This window comes from Corella eumyota, chromosome 3 (genome assembly GCF_963082875.1).
Source record: "Corella eumyota chromosome 3, kaCorEumy4.1, whole genome shotgun sequence".
Lineage (NCBI taxonomy): Eukaryota > Metazoa > Chordata > Ascidiacea > Phlebobranchia > Corellidae > Corella > Corella eumyota.
Genome location: NC_137492.1, coordinates 7163302 through 7181954, shown reverse-complemented (window position 1 = coordinate 7181954; position 18653 = coordinate 7163302). Strand labels below are relative to the sequence as shown.

Below are 18653 nucleotides of genomic sequence, written 5' to 3'. Positions count from 1 at the left end.
ACTTTGAAATACGTTTAAGTTAGTTAAAATGTACAAAAAGCTTCTTTTTTGTTTTTTTACAGACTTACAATTAACAAATAATTAATATTTATATAATAACGAACAGACTAAAAAATTAAATGAAACTTTACAACATATAACCGATTTACAACTACCTGCCTATATTTCGGTTACAGTTATTTAAATATACAAATTTTACTACATTTTGCGGTAAAAAAATATAAAGGTTAGACAATTTTACTTATTCAAATACTTGAGGATTTGAAGAATTAACAAATTAGCGGTAAACGATCCAATCTATTCATGCGTATCATAAATCAACAAACCGTTTATGTTTTATTCATTGTTGATGACGCGTGACGTTCCAGATTTTTTAAAATTACCGGTTTATCCTCAATTTAAAAATATAATGTTTGATTAGTTTTGCAATAAGAATACATTTGAATTAATTTTTTTATTACAATTATAGTTATCAGTAGGTATTTAAATTAATATTTCGTTAATAAGAAGCAAATAAAAAGAAATTTGATATCTAAAATCCCCCAACGTGTTACCTAATCAGCTGTTTTCTGTTGTAAATAATAACAAATCATCATAAGAGACACGTAACGTTTATATAATTGAATTTTCTTTTTTTTAGACATTTTGTTTATTAGTAAATGGTACAAAATTATTATATTAAAGTATGTCGTTGGATTTAAGTTATAACACGTCGGATTTAATTGAAAAACCCGAAAATTGGGATATTGAAGAAAGGAAATTATCCAAATTTGATAAAGTTCTCACATCAAAATGGAATAAAGCTGTTGAAAATGGTAAATTAGTTATACAATTTTGCTTTATAATTCATAAAAAAATTAAGAGTTTATTTTTCACAGTATTTCTCATTTTTAAACTTAATTTTTTCTAGGTTTGTTTAAATACAAGTTGGATGATTGCCAATACAAAACCCTTGAGCAAGACGGAATTCAATTTGTAGCCCAACTAAACCCCCAAAGAGCTTTTAACAGAAGAAAAAGACAATCCTATGAAAAAATGAATTCGCCTTTTCCAGTTGACCAATTTAATTTTACAAAAATGAAAAATGAAGAAATATTACTGAAGATAAAATCGAATGATTCTAAAACAAACTCAGAGTCAATTGTAGCTCTTAATATAAGTCCAATTGACGACTGCCATGTGTTGTTTATTCCTGATTTAAATGACTGCTTACCTCAAAGAATGACTTTAAAATCTTTATTACAAGTTTTTGATTTTTCACAACTTAGCAATCATCCAGGTAACATAAAAGTTTTAATGTTTTTTTAAAAAAAAATAAAATATCAAAATGATAAGTTAAAAGTTTTTTACAAGATTCATTTTTTGTAATACTTTGTAATTATATTTTATCCACAAAAATTTTTATTTTTAACTACTTTTTCTAGGTTTTCGTGTTGGTTTTAATAGCATACATGCCTGGGCTTCAATTAACCATTTACATTATCATGCCATGTACTTAAACCACCCACTTTATATTGATGAAGTTATTAATGGAGAAGTAGTAAAAGATGATTGCTTCTTGATACAACATCCTTTGCCAGCATTTGGATTTAAGATTTCCAATGAAATTAGCTGCAGAAAATTAGTAATTGAAATTTAGTTATACAAAATTTATAATCTAAAAAAATTTGCACTCTTACCTTTAATATTTCATTTAAATATTTGTTAAAATATGCTCTGTTATTAAAAATAAATAAACTTACGTATTTAGACTGCGGAAAAGATTATAAAAATTGTTGACTACCTTCATGAGATTGAAACTCCATACACATTTATCATAACAAGAAGTACAAAACAAGTAAGTACTCGGGCTTTTTTGTGGCCTCGTAAATCAACCAAGGAACTACAACCTGGCGATTGTTTTGATGTTGCATGTGTAGAAGTAGGTGGGCAATTTCCAGTAAAAACAAAAGAATATTTCGATGATTTGAGTTTTGATAAATCGGTCGAAATTTTACAAACGGCCAAGCTTGATGATAAAGATTTTAATGCAATTTTACAAAAAGTAAAAACACTTTTTTGAAGATATATTTACATTCCCAACAAAATATATATCCTGCTTTTACTATGCTTTTTATATACCACTTAATGTGCTGTTTAATGTAAAACCTTTATATTTAGGAAATGCCCTTTTTCTCTTTACATTATGCTTAAAAATATATTTGTATTGTACTACTCAGATTTTGGACCATACTTTATTATTATTTATTTTGTACGAGAGAATTGCAAATTGCACACACACGACACACACATGATAAAAAGAAGAATTATATATATAGGCAACAATACTCTACAGGTTAAAAAAAAGCAAAGTCACGCTTTCAAAATATGAAACGTCGGATTTTAAAATACTGATTCATACCAAAAGTATAACCTGTGTCACGTAGAATAAACCTGCCCATACTTTTTTGAGGTTTTCCCATTAAAATGGGCGACAATAATAAATAAGCATCATTTTCAGGTTAGTATTACCGTAAAATAATGCAACGACAAAACAAGGGAAATTAGAGTTACTCAGATGTGTATAAATAATAAGAGAGATTTACGTAAACACACAGTGTGTCACATTGGGCACCACAAATTTGATATAAACGATGGCTTTGATACTTTGGAACACTTGTTTTTATATCAGTTTTTTGTCATCTTTAGTACCTAAAAAATTAATCAAAACTTGCTTCAAAAATAGAATAAATAAACAAAAAATAAATGTTAAAAATTAAATTGAAAATTTTTAAAAGTAGCAAAATAAGGAAAAAAAAAAAATGCAAATCGAAAAAAAAACAGTAAAAGGATGTGCAAATAAATGTGTATCTTTTTAAACTAATAATAGTGGGTAATATACATACTTTATTTAAACAGTGGTGAAGAAAACTATTTTTTACCTGTAGTAGTTAGGTTTGAATGGTCCTGACTTGTTAAGACCCAGATACTTGGCCTGGTCATCACTTAATTCTGTGAGATGGGCATCAAATGTAGCCAGGTGAAGACTAGCCACATATTCGTCTAACAAAATGTGTGTTAAAATGAGTAAAAAAATTGATGTTATATAAAATAGGTATGAAATTGTAACCGACTTACCCATTTTCTTTGGCAAAAGATAAACATCTTGTTTGTATCTGCCTTCTGGTGCGTTAAACAACTCAATCAGAGCAAGTGCCTGAAATTAATTTACAAAATCATTAAAAAATATTTTTTAATTTTTTTTCTAACAAAACTTTAACAAAATCTCACCTGTGTACAATGAGTAATTGACAGCACAAATGAAGGAACAGTTGAACAACTCAAGTTCAATAACCTTCCCTCAGCCAATAGAACAATCCGTTTGCCATCAGGCCAGATCACATGATCAACTTGTGATCTCACTTTTTCCCATGTAAGATCATTTGTCTTTAAACTAGCCTAAGTGTATCAAGAATAATATGTAAAAAATGGGTAAAAAAATGAGATTTTTTTGATGAAAAAGTGAACTTACGACGTCAATTTCAGTGTTCCCATGTCCCATGTTACAAACAATGGCCCCATTTTTCATTTTGTCCAAACTATCGCGATTAATTACATTTTTACTTCCTGAAATAAAGGTAATAAATATTTTAAAAAAAGCACAAAAAAAACAAAAAAAGCTATTAAAAAATATTATTGTTTATTAACCAAACCAAAATTAAATTTTAAATTAATTTTTTTATTTACAACCTTTAAAATTTTTATTATCAATTTAATGACAAGTTACACTTTACAGCCTATAAAATTGTAGGTTTTTATTTCCTATTGTTATACCCAAGGTAGTAATTTAAGAACAAAAATAAAAATACAATAGACAAAACAGGATGTGGCTTAGAACATTAAAACCGAGTAAAACAAATTATTTAAAAAAAATGAAAAAACTTTTAACTTAGGTATTTACCTGTGCAAGTAATAAATAGATCAGCTGTCCTGACAATTTCATTTAATCTAACAACTCTAATCCCATCCATACTAAAAAATAACAAATTGGTAATTAGTTTTAATACCTATTTCTATATTGTATATGTCATAATGATTTTTTTACATTTATTTATTCTTAATGTGGGAAGTCGACTTATCGACCTAAACATAAAGTAACATCAGTTACCCCTACCCAGCCTCGAGTCTCTTTTGGCAGTTAAGGATTTTAAAGTTTATAATTGCCTGGCAATTTTACTGCTAAATAAGTATTGGCTCGGCAAGAGTCCATTTTATTTATAGTGCCTTATTCGAGGGCACATCAGCATTAAAGTAGTGGGGATCGAACCAAGGACCTCATGTAGTGCAGCTAAGTGTTTTGACAACTACATTATGCTGCCAGTTTTTAATAATAACTAATAAGATTTATTTTAATAAAAAACTATAATTCGTAAACATACCATGCTTGCAGGGCACAGATTGGGTCAATTTCCGTCACATAAACGACTGCTCCCAGCCCCTTAAGAGCAAAACAGCATCCCTTACCCACCTCACCATACCCACATACTACCACCTGTTTACCGCCAAACATAATGTCAGTTGTACGTTTCAATCTAAAAACAAAAATTTAATTGTGTTTTAGGTTTGGAAAAATTAAACAGAGTTTTTTTATATTTATTTTTTGTTAATGTGGGAAGGTCAACTTCACAATCTAAACATAATCTAAACATAAATCTAAACACATTAGTTACCCCAACCCAGTCTCAAATTTCCTTTAGCAGTTTTGATATTATAAAAGGTTATAATTGACTGATAACTAAGTTGCTTTTTAAGTATTTGACCAGCAGGAGTTCATACTGGTTATAGTGCCTTACTTAAGGGTGCTACAACATAGGAGCAGTGAGGATCAAACCCAGGACCTTGTGTAGAAAATACCAAGTGTTCTGACCACTACACCACACTGCCGGTTAGATATTTAAGCTTAATAATTCCCATATGTAAATGCTAAATTACATATAAATTAAGGAGGTGTAACTTTTTATATTAATTTGACTACATATTTCTATAATTACATTTTACATAATATGACAATATCAATATAAAAAAAATTGAATTCAGTAAATCTTTTGCCATTTTAAACTTGGTGAACTTTTAAACTTTTTTTTTTTTAAATTGAGCAAATATACTGTTGATTGATTAAGGCCACACGCACATACAGAAATTTGTTGACAGTTTTTTAAAGCATGAAAAGGAAAGGTACTTAAAATAGAATTAAAAAAAAACTTTTTTTTACCCGTCTAAGACTGATTCTCTACACGAGTACAAATTGTCAAATTTTTGCTAAAACAAAAAATATTAAATTGTTAAAATTTTAAGTCAACAAAATTGTAAAATTTAGCTAAATGCCAACGCCAAAGTAAATATTGGTAATAAAACAATTTTTATTTGTTTACAAAGACTGGGAGAATTTTCATTAAATCTTTGGTTAGTTATACTTGTTTAACATATTGTATTGAATCACATTTTTGATTTAAATTTTTTAAATTTGATTGCATAACCTTCAGTTAAAAATTTTTTGGCATTTTTGTATTTATGTTTTTTACGCATAAATGACAATAGCAATTTATACGCTACAATACACAATATAATATTGCAATAAGGAACTTAAAACTGCCAATTTTAAGGATAAAATGACATAAAAAGTGTAATTTCTTTTTGAGTATACCATTACATAGCCACCAAAGCTAGTCAATTTTTTTTATTATATCACAATATTTTAACAAAAATTGTTAGAAGTAGGTTTATGTTATTTATTTTAACTTTTTTTTTTTTTTAGTAATGTTCACCTTAGTGACTGAGTCGTTCACGTTCATTGCTGGAATGCATAATTTGCCTGTTTTAGTCAGTTGGTACAATCTAAAATACGAACAAATGTTTTTTTATTTTGGCCAGAAGTCAAACTTATGTAAAGTTTTAAAATGGAGTAACTATTTTGAATTAAAATGTAACTTAAAATTTGTGATAATTTAATAAAAAAGATAATTAAGTGATTCCAAATTTAAATTAGTAACATAATAAATTAAAACTTTTTTACTTTAAACGAAAAAACAATGAAAAAGAAAAGTTTAATAAAAATAATTTTACAAAAACTCAAATTTTTAAAAAAAATTTAATTTCTTTAAAATTTTTTCAAAACAATTTCATTCCACGAACCTGTGAACTCCAGTGACACTTTCCTCCACGATCCCTTTCATCCCTCGAAAGAGAGTGGGATACTTCTTGATGATGGAATGAGTAAGATCCCCTCCGTCATCCAGGATCATGTTGGGATGCCACCCATCCTGGGTGATACACTGCTCAATGCACCACCAGAAATCCTCCTCTTCCTGGCCCTTCCATGCAAAAACTGAAAATCCTAAAAAAAATTTTAGAAATTTTTTTTAATACAAATTCTTTTTTTAATCTATGGTAGTAAACTAAGTTAAACCTAACTTACAGTTTATCAACATTTTAAATTAATAATTTATGCTACAACGTCAAGATAATTAATCACAAAATCGATAATTATTGCCAATTAACCTAATTGTTGGTTATAGGAATACAAAATTGTTCATTAAGCGTTTTATATTTATTTACGCTTCATCCTTATTTAAAATTTTTGTTAATGAATTATTTATTTGTTAATATGACCTTTCCTTTCTTTTTGTTTTTAAAAGGAATGTGGTAAGTAACGATGGTAAAATAGAAAGAAAAAACCAAATTTATATTTGTTTAGGCAAAGTAATTAATTTTATAATTAAGTATATATAATGTATACTGTAAAATGGATTTAAGTTTAGTAAAAATAAAAACTAGTTTAAATTTATCAATACCATTTAAAAAAACAAAAGAAATAAAAACAAATAAAACTTAATGTCTGGGTTTAAAAAACTGATTTAAAAATACAATTTTTTGTGTGAAAAATTTATTTTAACTTACCAGCTTCTGCCAATGCAGCCGCTACCTCATTTTGAGTGGAGTAAATATTACAAGCACACCAGCGTACTTTTGCTCCTAGCTCTCTTAAAGTTTCGATTAAAACCTTTAACAAAAATCAATTAATAAACTTGAATATTTTTAAATTTATAATTAAAAGAATTACCATATAAAGGATTAAATTATTGGTTTTGGATAGTTGTCTTTATTTATAAGTTTTTTTTTATACATTTCAGTTAAAATATTATATCAAAATAATGAAAAAGAAATCTTACAGCTGATTGAGCAGAAATGTGGGTGCATCCGACGATCCTCGCTCCATTCAGAGGTTTATCCCCCTGCGCCCTCTTCCGCAGGTCCATAAGAGCCGGCATCTCTTGCTCGGCAATCTCAATCTCTCTTCTTCCAAAATCAGCATGCTTGATGTTGCGGATGCAAAAGTCCTTAAATCCAGAGGAACTGACCTGATGAAAGTTAAAGAAAGTGAAAAAAAATTATTAAAAAAAAAAATTATAAAGGGGGCCCAGCTGACAGCTTAAAATAACAATTTTCTGTGTTTAGACAAAATTTAAAATAAATTTACCTGATTTTTTTCTCTTGGAGAAACTTCATCTTCTTCATCTGAACTTGAATATGAAGCTAAAATAAAAATACTTAATTTTAACAAAAATGTATGTTTTTAGAAAACCAAATATTACAATTAAATAAAAAACATAACGTTTTTAGAAAAAAAAATGTCAAAGATTTTTTAAAAATTTAAATCGTAAGATTTTTAAACTGATTAAATAAATTTAGATAATGGCAATATCATAATTTTTCTGTTATTAGTCAGTGTTTTAAATTAGTCAGTTTTTTATTTTAACTGTGTCAATTTTGTTATAAACTACAGGCATCAAAAAATATAGCTAAAGCTCCAGACAAACAAAAACATTTATTTCAAGTTTAAAAACAACGTTGTTAATATAAACTACCGGCAGTTCTGTCATAAAACACATAACAAATAACCTGATTTAGCTGACAATTAATCTTGTATAACCTGGGGCATTGTGTTGTGAGTTAAGCATATATTAAAGCCAAAATTGACCTTTAATTTTTAATTTGTTGTTTTTCTTGGACAAAAAACAAAATCTGTTTTGATTAAATTCAATTTTACTTTTTGTTTAGTTTTAAAGTGAAAATGGTTTTACTTTTAGTAAACTCAAACTAATTCAATTTTTGAAAAGTAAATTAAGCAATTTTCGAAGTTTAAACAGCCTCAAAACGTCAAAAAATTAACCTTACTTCAGCAATTTTAATTTTTTGTAGTTCAAACAATAATTTTTAAGCAAAAAATAATCATGACCTTGCAATTTAAGCAAAAAATTGCTTTTCTTATCACCTGTGCTAGTGGTAGAGAATTCTCTAGAAAGGGTTATACTTGGTCTTCTTATTTCTTTACTTTTTCTTCGCGTTTGTAGCAATGGATTATTTTCCCCGATAATTTCACAGTTTAAACTGGCCAAACTAAACGTCACTTCTTTTGTTTCGCCATTAGTTTTTACCCCATTCATTTTTATTGTTTTTTGTACAAATTTTTCAAGATATGTCAATTTATAATACAGAAATATAATACGAGACTACAGAAAAACCTATCTGCTTTATTTCATGCTATTATGTACAATAAGACCTAGAAATATAGTTAGATATAATTAGCCATAATAATAGGCTCTTATTAAGCTAGGTATTTAGGTTGGCGACCATTTAAACTAAATTATGATATCATAACATAAACAACCTACTGAATATAACTTTCTTGTGTTATTAACTTAACTGGGCTATACATTTACCCAATTATACTACTCTTTCAATATGTAGGCTATTCATACAAATATTAATTAAACACAAATATATATTTTCCGGGGATAGGGTCATTAATCATCACGTGACCTTACTGTATTAATTACCAACATATAAGTTATAACCTATGTTACGTTGCCAACTATAAATATTTTTTTTTATTTGCCTGCTTATTATATACAGTACTAGCTAATTGCCAACATTTAAGTGCGTTCATAATATAAGTAGGCATTTATTTATATAATACTAAACGTAAAATGTGTGTTGACTGCATAATATTTACTACACGCGTTTGCAAAATATTGATTAAAATTTTCTATACTAATAACTCGATAAATCTAGGTCGTCAAAATAACTGGAAATGCAGACTAGCAATGTCATACGAGACCTATTATCGAACGGTATTAATAAAAAAGGGCTAGTCGTCGATTGAGCAATCAATGGAGGTAATATTTTAAAGCGCTCTACGAAACTAGTAAAAAGAAACTGCTTATTGGGAAGCAAAGCCTAGTATTATAATCACGCCGAAGCAGTAGGATTTACGCAAACAATAGCCTAGCGGGGTGCCATAAAAAACTGTTTTTTCACCTACGTACTTACCAAACTTTTAAAATGCAAATACAGTTTTGAAAATTGGTATACTGCCTAACTATGAATAAAGATTTTTCTGAACTACATGATTCTCGTTAGAAATTTGCCTTCTAAATCAACGCATTTCAAACACGCCTACTAAACAGTAAAACCACTTGAAAAGTTATGTTAAAAATCATATTATTGTTAATATGTTGCTGCCCAATCTCGCCTATTATTAACAAAATGGTAAAATTTATACAGAACTTAACTTGAGAAAATCACTATAAATATTTTCTAAATTAGGTTGTAATGTTATTGTTTTGTACGTGGTCTTACTCATATAGTATTATGACATTTTTGCAAATATGCTACCTCCCTTTTTCTTGTGCAGATGCGTAGTAGAATAATAATCTAAAATCTGTGCTGTAGGATTAACAATTTCGCAAAAAGATTACAATTTTTTGGGACTTTTTAAACTTTTAAGCTTCTTACAGACAGTAATACATGATAGGCTTATATTTAGCTGCATTTTTTTAACTGCTACATCAAGGTTATGATATATTTTGCGTAAAATACTAGTCGGCAAAATTTAAAAATGAACCATTTGCCTTAATATTCTATTTCTAATAATAAATATCTATATTGAACGCGCGAAAATTTATCATTTTTATTGATTTTAAAAATGAGTGTTTAAAATAAATAACACTATCTATATTCTTTCATGTGGCCAGATAAAAAAAATTGTTACACTACCCTCACATGTAATGGAAATCAATAACTTTAATAACGTTTTGTTTTTAATTAACGTTGAAAGGTTAGGTAAATAGAGTAGGCAATTTACGTTTAGTCGCTAATTACTTAAAGAAATTGCTTTTTATTTTAGCTTCACTACATGATATTCTTCTAAGCTAAAATTTTCTAAGCACTTTTAAAATCATAATTAGAATAAAAAAGTCTAAAACAAAGTCAAAAAATCCTACTGCATAAATAAAAAAAAATCCTACTATGATTGAGAAAAATAACATATCTTACTTTTTAAACGTCAAAATTATTTTAATCCTAATCATGAATATTCTTTCGTAAACAACTCAAAACTTTAATCGGTGACCCGTCGTGTTTTTAATGATTTCCAGAGCGCTTATTCGGATTTGAAATACTATAGCGGTTTTGGGTAATCGCTTTAGTAAATACTTATATAACAAAGATCTTAATTTTTAGCGTTTTTTTGTACAAAAGAAAATATATTTCATTCGTAAATTTGTGCATCAATATATAAAATAAAAAATATAATAGCGTTTTCGAAATTTTTATGAAATTTATAAATATATATTGTTTGTAAAAATGCTTATTTCTAAATTTTAATTTTTCATCTTATTTTTTTTTGCTAGGCGCCATTGCATAAGCCTAGTCAGTCATTAATTTTATTGTTGGTCTTTACAAAGATGTTTCGTGACTTTTAATGATGTTTTAATGGAAAGTTACAACAAAAAAGTTTTAAGGGCCTTGGATGAGGTTTTCTAAAGTATAAGATGAACTTAACTTAACCTTAAGCTGAGTGCTTAAATATTATATAAAGCAATAGCACTCATATATCTAACTGTATAAAAACGGTTAAAATATTTTCTATATTTTCTCTCAAAATGAAGCGCCTAGATCGGCGATTCCAAAAAAATTTAATTATCTTGTAATATAGGCTTTGGTAATTATATTAGGATATTCAAAACGTGTAATCAGCGTAGTGAAATATATTTTAGGCTGTTTTCAAGAAGATTAATACATAATTCATTAACTCACAGAAACGTACCGAATTCTATTAATAGCTTAGTCAAAAAGTCTTGATAAAAGATTTTATGTCAAATATACTACAACCCAAAAATGTAATTCTTATTGATTTTACTTGGAATATGAATTAATAAATAATTATTCAAACATGACATTTTTTACTTTTTAGATTAATAGTTTTTTAAGTCGACATTTTAAACGAAAATAATTAATTCACGCAAAATATAAATGGGTGTTCTTCTACGCAAATAAAGACTATATTTTAACAAAACATGTCATAAAATACGATGATAAATTACAGCCTTCTAAACCTATTTGACTCTAGTAATATTTAAGACTAACAGTATGACGTGTTTTTCATCTGTTTTAACTAAGTACTAACATAACTGTATACGAAATTAAACTTAAAAACACGTTTATTTCGCCTGGGAACAATTAAAAAATTTTATGTCAAATTTTAATTTTAATTATTACCTTACGGCTAAAGTGCCTTGTTATTATAATGGCCTAGTTTTATGCTTCAATTAGTATAAACTTCTGATAATAAAACTTAAAGGGGTTAACTAGGCTTACTCTAAACTTTAGCCTACTTAAATTATAAAATTTAAAAAAAAAAAACGATTTTTTGTTTAAAAAATAGTAAAAACAAGATTCTTTTTGTAAAGTTTTTTTTGTTTCTGATAAGAGAACGCTAGTAACCGCAAAAAAACACTAAAAGTTATCAATTACATTTAAAGAGTTTCAAAATTAATCTATTTATCTTTTTCTAGCTACAAGCAAACCTTAATAGAAAAAAAACAACATTTTTGTAACATTTTTATTTTCTCCCTTTTTAATCTTTTTGCACTTTGGTCTAAAAATAAAAAATCCTAGTCTCAAAATACAAAAAATAACTGCAAGCCATTGCCAAAGCGCTGTCAATATTCAAGATTATAAACGATAGGCTAGCAATACTGCATTGAGCCAAAAATGAACTAAACATACTGCTTTAATAATATGACTGTTTGGCTAGCCGTAAATCAAGCAGTAAAAAGTTTAATCATTATAAAGCTGCCTATATTCTGCTTAGCAATAAACCTCTTATCAAGTAGTCGATGTAGAAAAGAAGTGCTTTATAACCTATAGTACTTATGCTATGATGAATTATGTCTTTATTTGTCTAAGACTCGAGAGCAAAATATATCGACTATAAAGCAATAAATTTTTTAAATCACTTAATATTAAAGAATTTTATTTAATTGTAATATTTTTATTGGCGCTCTGCTGTTATTAACGCGTTTTTAAATTCAATCGATAAATGTAGATATAGAAAATTTTTACTGCTATCTGTATTGTGGAATAAATAATTACCATTTTAATTCTGCAAATCTGACAAAATATTGACCAAAAATATGCTAACTACTAAAAAATAGGCAAGATGTTATCTATGCTATTGTTGAAATTTTATTTTTACAAAAAACCTTTTTTTATTTGCTTAAATTCTATAGCAAACACGCTTTACAAAAATAGCAAATATAAGCTCTTTTGCACACTCTAACGGGTACTTTTTTGGATGAAAAAATTAGCAAAAATTTTTTTTAAATAAATGTTTTTTTTGTCAATGCCAAAATTTTCTAACTTTCAATTAATATTTTATATTGTAATTAAAACATTAATCAATAATATCTAATTTATGACCGGAAAGAAATTAACATTTCGCCGGATTTCCATTACGGAAATCCCGCAAAGTAATTACAATTACACCGTGTTAATCTTTTAATTTACGTAATAGTTTATTAGGATAATAAATCGGGTTTTGTAATTTACCTAATTGTTAAGTTCGATTTTTAAACGGATTTTAAAGGTAATGTTACTCGTTATTTGGTTTGTATTTATTATAATTGTTTTTGTAAATAATTCTTAATCTTTTAAAACTAAGTGTAAATTTTTAATACCTATAACACTAATTATAAAACTTGTTTTTTTTTGGATGTTCAAAAATTCGTAAAATTTAAATTTTACGTTTTGACTCCTTAGGATAAAATTGTAATATTCAACAACAATTACTTTAGGAGTTAACAAAATTCCAAGAATTTTACAGTCGAATACACATGGTCACGTGATAGCATATAATTTAGTAGAATTGTGTTTTGGCAACAAAAATATGGTAAGTACCATTTTGACATGTAATTTTATACGGTACAATTTTGGCGTTGACGTATTTGTGATAAAAAAATTCGTATATTTTTACACAAATTTGAAGAATTCTTACCTTTATTGTGTAAAAGACATTGTTGAATATTTTGAATAAAATTATAAAAAAGAAAAAATTTAAAATAAATCACCTGAGCTGAAACTATCTGCTGAAGAAGCGGAAATGGATCTTGACATAGATCTTCTTTTCCTTACTTTTTTATCCTCAGCAAACGAAATTTGCTAAAAAAAAATTAAAAAAATCTATATTAGCCAGTATATAAGTAATCCGACCTAACAAACTAATCATTGGGCAAGTTTTAAAATTTTTTGCTTTTATTACTTTTAAAATATATTCACCTTGTTATTTTAACAAATTAACCGGTATTAAATAATAAAAAAATACTGTATAACAATGGGATTTGAACTCGGGACCTAAGTTATTAAAAATTAAGTGGTTGTTTTGTAATTTGAATAAATAACAGTAAAGTTATTATCAAATACAAGCAGTCTACAAAAGATCCCCCTTTTCCTATTTGCATTTTATAAGAATTATTTGATCTTATATAATTTAACCCCATGTGTATATAAGCTATGTTGTGTCTCATGGGAGGTTAATTTATTGTTATATTAAGTCAATAACCAATATAGATTGTAGCTTGTCACTATACGGGAATTTGCAAGAAATAAATATCGATTTTTAAGTAATAATAATTAGTGGAACTGTAATCAACAAATTTTGTAATCAAAATAAAATTTTGATGGTAAAAAAATATTAAAAAAAAAAAATTTTGATGGTAAAAAATTATTTAAAAAAAAAATATATATATTTTTAAAAATAAAAAATAATAAATAGTTTTTTTTATTTAAATTTTATTCTAAAAATTTCTAATTTTTTATACCTCTTGGGTATGGCTGCTCTGGCTAAAAACACTGCCTACACTTTCCAATCTAGCATGACTATTAACATCTACGTTAGCTGAACTAGCTGAGTAACCCCGAATCAATATTCGTCTGCTGTGGCTCCTTTGTTTTCTCAATTGTCTTCTTTTTTCTTCCAGGTTTTTGGTCACACCTTCGTCCGTGGCGGGCGTGACGTCATGTGGCAACGTGACGTCATTGGACAATGCAACTGAGGCCATCGTGGTAACGTCACGCGTCGATGTTTGTTAAGTATAGCCGATTATGACATTAAGTTAATAACAAAATTATTTCTTAAATTTTCGCTACAAAAACACAAATTCGGAAATAAGTAAAGCTACTTTACTCATACAAATTAAAAAAAAAAAAAACAATGCCTAGTTTCTAAAGCAATACTAAATTAAACAGCAGCTGGCAGTATACCTGCACTGGCTTATTATTTTAATTTTAGAAACGCAAAAGGTGGCGTAAAACACAACGAATAAGGAGATATTGATTTTTTGTTCTTTGTAGTTCTATTGATACTACACACACCGGTTTAAAATAGACACGTAAAAAGCAGATTTTAAAATAAAATATCTAATAATTTAAATATTTGACCAGTATTCCTACAAAAAAAATCGTAGAAATTTTTTGAATCTGAGACTACGTTTTTTTTATTGCTAAATTATATGGTTAACCTATACGATGCGAAGTCTGTTTTTAGTTAACTAAAGTTTCAAACACTAAAATAACTGTGAAGTTTACAGCGTAACAAAACATTAAACTTTTTGGATCAACAACTAAAAATAAAACACTTTTAGTAAGCGCGAAAGTAAAAAAAAACGTTTTTATTGCGCGAATAAGAATTTCGAAAAACACTTGAAAATTTTTAAACATTAAGTTTTGTTAAGCTTGCTGGACAATGGTAGCCAATACTAACAGAATACATTTATCTATTCATTTGATTTGATGTAAATTAAAATTGCGCGACTTTTACAAAATGTATCGTTTACGTTATATAGAATATAAGGTCATTGAAATTGCGTAAATAGAGTTTATTTATTTTTATGCATTTACTTAATCATTACCTCTTAATTTGTGCGTTAAATATTATGGCCCTAGGTATTTATATTGTTTAATGCACTTATGTATATAATGTCGCTATTAAATATTAATAGACTTCAAGTAACACTCATATATTTTTGGATGTTTTAGGTGATTTTGTTTCATTTTTATTTATTTTTTATATAGTTTAACATTCTTTAATAATTTAAAAAAATGGGTAGCTAAAAAAAAGTTTTCTTACTGTACTTGTAAGTATACTTTAGTACGAAAATTTTATGTTTTAATGCTATTTTACTACTGCCAAATTGTAGCACTTTCTGCCTACTATTATACGGAAATAAAAGGGCAACTTAACCTTTTTTAGGCCTTTTTGGTTATACTAAAATAGCCTATTTTTAAAAAAAAACAATGTAATATGCTGACGTGTGAATATGCCCTTGTAAAAAATCTTGATAAGGCCCAAAATAAGACGAAAAATGCGAATCAATATCTTGTGGCATTGCGATTTAAAAAAGATTAAATAAAAAATAATTTAAATATCGATGAAATGTCGTAATTAGTTTGAATGTTATTGTTTGATTTCCCCAGCGCCTTAACGGGTAAGATCCATTTCTTACTATCTTAATCATCTGACAATTCCTAAATATGCTAAAATCCAGATACTTCTGGATGTTAAATACTGAACTTTTATATTATAGCCACAAAAAATAGCTATATTTAGCAACCACGTTTTGCTACCCTCTTTTTGACTAAAGACATTTTAACATGCTCAGCTAAGCAAAACCTACTTGTTAACGCATGATCGCCTATAAACACCTTACATTTAGCAAAGCAAATATAATACATTCTACGTTTTCCTGTGCTAGATAATATGAGTACTTCCCTATGCTGATATACTTGAATGTGATAAGTAAAGGAAGGAAAAAAAACGCAGGGATTGCTAATTTGGCTAGCGCAAAAGTGAGCGTAAACATGAACCACGAGTGACATCTAGCGGACGCGAAAAACCCGGTTTAAAAAGGCCAAAATAAACCAACATCAATAAATTTAAATATTAACAGTATTTAACGATTTAATTAGCAAATATTTAGCATATTAATTTACTTTGTACCTATTTATATTAAAATCGATCTGACAAAACATTATATATTACATTAAAACTCAAAAAATATTTTTAAAGGGGTCAGCATTTTTTATTACCTCTTAGTTTTTTAGTCAGGGTTAGCAAAAAAAGCATTTCTTCTAATTAAGTAATTTAATTAACCTGATAAATTAACATAGTTAACTAATTTTAGCCTTATACTTAGTTTGTAATATTAACAAAGGTGATCTAGGACAAGGGTAAATACCAACTAAAAACAAACACCATGCCATTTGGTTAATAAATACATTGAAAAGTTTGTGATATTGATAAAACCACATTAATGAAATTTTGCTGATGTCGGCTTTTTATAACTTCATTGTTGACAGTGCATAATACATGACTCTTGCTTTGTTAAGTATAAGTCAATGAAAATTTTCATTCAAAATTTTAAAACATTATAATTTAAAAAAAAAATATAGGTATTAAAAGACTAATACCCCATTAAAATTTTAACCATTTTTTTAGACAAATTATATTTTTTATTTTAATAATTTATCAAACAAATACAAAGTAATCTTAATAAGTCAAAGCGGAAAGTTATCAACGTAATTACAACTCCCAGCGGTTTAGAAATACAAATACCGCATGGCATAGGATATTACATTATGGCAGCCACAGTTATCAACTGCATATTACATTAACTGCACACCATAACAGAATTTAAATTTCTATTTTTTATTTAATTTTAAAAATCGGAATTTAAAATTCTTTAAATAACTTAGTTGTTATTATCTAAAAACTAGCCTTTTTTATAAAAAGCTACTTTAAAAATAGTATATATAGGCTTTATTATAAATCTATTTTTAAATTGTTTTTTAAATTACTAAATCTCATTTTAAGGTTAATAAATAACAAAAAAATCCAGTTATTCATTAAATTAGATGACTCATGGCTCAATAACAAAGTTGTTTTTGTCAGTACACTTGTGTTGACAATGATCTTTTTCAATAAATTTCAATAAAAAACAATTTCAGAGCTTACTAAACTAGCCTACCTTCTCCTTTCAAATTTCTAAACTCAAATATATTTATTTCCTTTCTTTATTCTTATTCTAAATATATCTGACATTAGTCTTTTTTGTATTTCTTAATTCTTGCTACTAGCTTTGGTACTTTATCACCTGTCAAAAAATAAAAATAAATAAACAGTTTTAATAAATATACTCATCAAAACTAACTACTAACTTTTAAAGTAAATATATAAAAGAAATTTTGAATGTTATGTTTAAATATAGGTTTTAAATTAGATAAAATAATAGTCATGATTTTTACTGTATATATTAGATCTTTGGTTCAATTCTCACCGCTAGTAAGTTTTAGCAACATTAAAATATAAAAAGTCACAAACAAAATATTTATTCTAACAAACTGGTGCAGTAAACAGATAATTTGGGGCTTGACTAGAGTTATAAAAAATGCCCAATTTTAAGAGGCAAAATATTTTGCAGCTACAAAAATAACAAATATATATTAGTTTTTTATACAACGTAGTAAGTTTGAATCTTACTTACCCTTACCCTATTAGCAATTTCAGGTTGAAGTCCCAGCCTGTTAGAGCTAGCTTGAGAAGACTTTTGAGCCTCCAAAACATGGCGTTGCTCACCATCATTCGAGCTATTTTTTGATTGTTTAGTTGACATTTTAAGTAAGTTGACTTAAAGGGTTTTCAAATACCTATCATTCTATTTCTGTTGGAAAAAAAATAATATCAAATATTTTTAAAGCACTAAATATAAAACCAAATTATAAGTTTGGTATTTTTATAAAACTTAGAAAATAATCTAAATACGCTATGGGTAGCATTAAACTTTTGTTACAGGGTAACAAATTTATTTCCCTATAGTAATTTATAGGCACCCTATAAACAACAGTTTAAATTTTAAATTATTTTTTGAAAGTTAATATAATCCATTAGGCTTTATTATAGATATAAATTTAACAACATGTAAATACAATTAGGACAATGTCAGACATTAACGGATGTTTAAATGGTAAACAATAAATATTATTTAAGCCTAATGTAAACAAACTGTACTTAATTCAAGATTAATTAATTCATAATTTACTGTCTTATAAATTTTTTTATAATAATCAAACAAATTGTGAATATGTAAAATAATTTATATGATATTAAAATAAAAATTTGTAATAGCCTTATTTAAATAACTATAAAACATAACACAAACTTAAATTTGATTCAATAATAAATGTTCTACTACTATATATATACTATAAAATGTTTTCTT

General features: G+C 26.9%; 2 protein-coding genes across 5 annotated transcripts; one reads left to right on the top strand and one right to left on the bottom strand.

The window, feature by feature from the left end:
• Positions 1-683: 683 nt before the first annotated feature.
• LOC145746152 (GDP-D-glucose phosphorylase 1-like) lies at positions 684-2687 on the top strand. Its single transcript, XM_082564351.1, has 4 exons — positions 684-815; positions 911-1279; positions 1425-1624; positions 1751-2687. The coding sequence occupies exons 1-4, from the start codon at positions 686-688 to the stop codon at positions 2060-2062; spliced, it is 1011 nt and encodes a 336-aa protein (XP_082420477.1). The 5' UTR covers positions 684-685; the 3' UTR covers positions 2063-2687.
• Positions 2227-18091, bottom strand: LOC145746151 (S-adenosylhomocysteine hydrolase-like protein 1). Of its 4 annotated transcripts, none has more exons than XM_082564348.1 (15): positions 17919-18091; positions 13449-13539; positions 7517-7572; positions 7209-7397; positions 6937-7039; positions 6172-6373; positions 5805-5874; positions 5252-5298; positions 4419-4571; positions 3941-4011; positions 3512-3606; positions 3271-3438; positions 3118-3196; positions 2922-3042; positions 2227-2691 (listed from the first exon to the last, which is right to left on the bottom strand). In XM_082564348.1, exons 1-15 carry the CDS (start codon positions 18045-18047, stop codon positions 2685-2687), a joined length of 1581 nt encoding a protein of 526 aa, XP_082420474.1. In that variant the 5' UTR covers positions 18048-18091; the 3' UTR covers positions 2227-2684. The 4 variants fall into 4 exon arrangements, with proteins under 4 accessions (XP_082420474.1, XP_082420475.1, XP_082420473.1 ...); XM_082564349.1 differs by having other exon boundaries at positions 17925-18091; XM_082564347.1 differs by lacking the exon at positions 17919-18091 and adding an exon at positions 14199-14493.
• Positions 18092-18653: the final 562 nt, after the last annotated feature.

What these genes read in the sequence shown, in the direction of transcription:
- LOC145746152 (XM_082564351.1), top strand. Translation starts at nt 686, where the DNA reads ATGTCGTTGGATTTAAGTTATAACACGTCGGATTTAATTGAAAAACCC. An exon ending in GAATAAAGCTGTTGAAAATG is followed by an intron (nt 816 to 910) that starts GTAAATTAGTTA and finishes AATTTTTTCTAG; the next exon opens with GTTTGTTTAAATACAAGTTG. An exon ending in AAATTAGCTGCAGAAAATTA is followed by an intron (nt 1,625 to 1,750) that starts GTAATTGAAATT and finishes TTACGTATTTAG; the next exon opens with ACTGCGGAAAAGATTATAAA.
- LOC145746151 (XM_082564347.1), bottom strand. Translation starts at nt 14,438, where the DNA reads ATGGCCTCAGTTGCATTGTCCAATGACGTCACGTTGCCACATGACGTC. An exon ending in AGTGTCACTGGAGTTCACAG is followed by an intron (nt 5,875 to 6,171) that starts GTTCGTGGAATG and finishes TTCGTATTTTAG; the next exon opens with ATTGTACCAACTGACTAAAA. An exon ending in GGAACACTGAAATTGACGTC is followed by an intron (nt 3,439 to 3,511) that starts GTAAGTTCACTT and finishes TGATACACTTAG; the next exon opens with GCTAGTTTAAAGACAAATGA.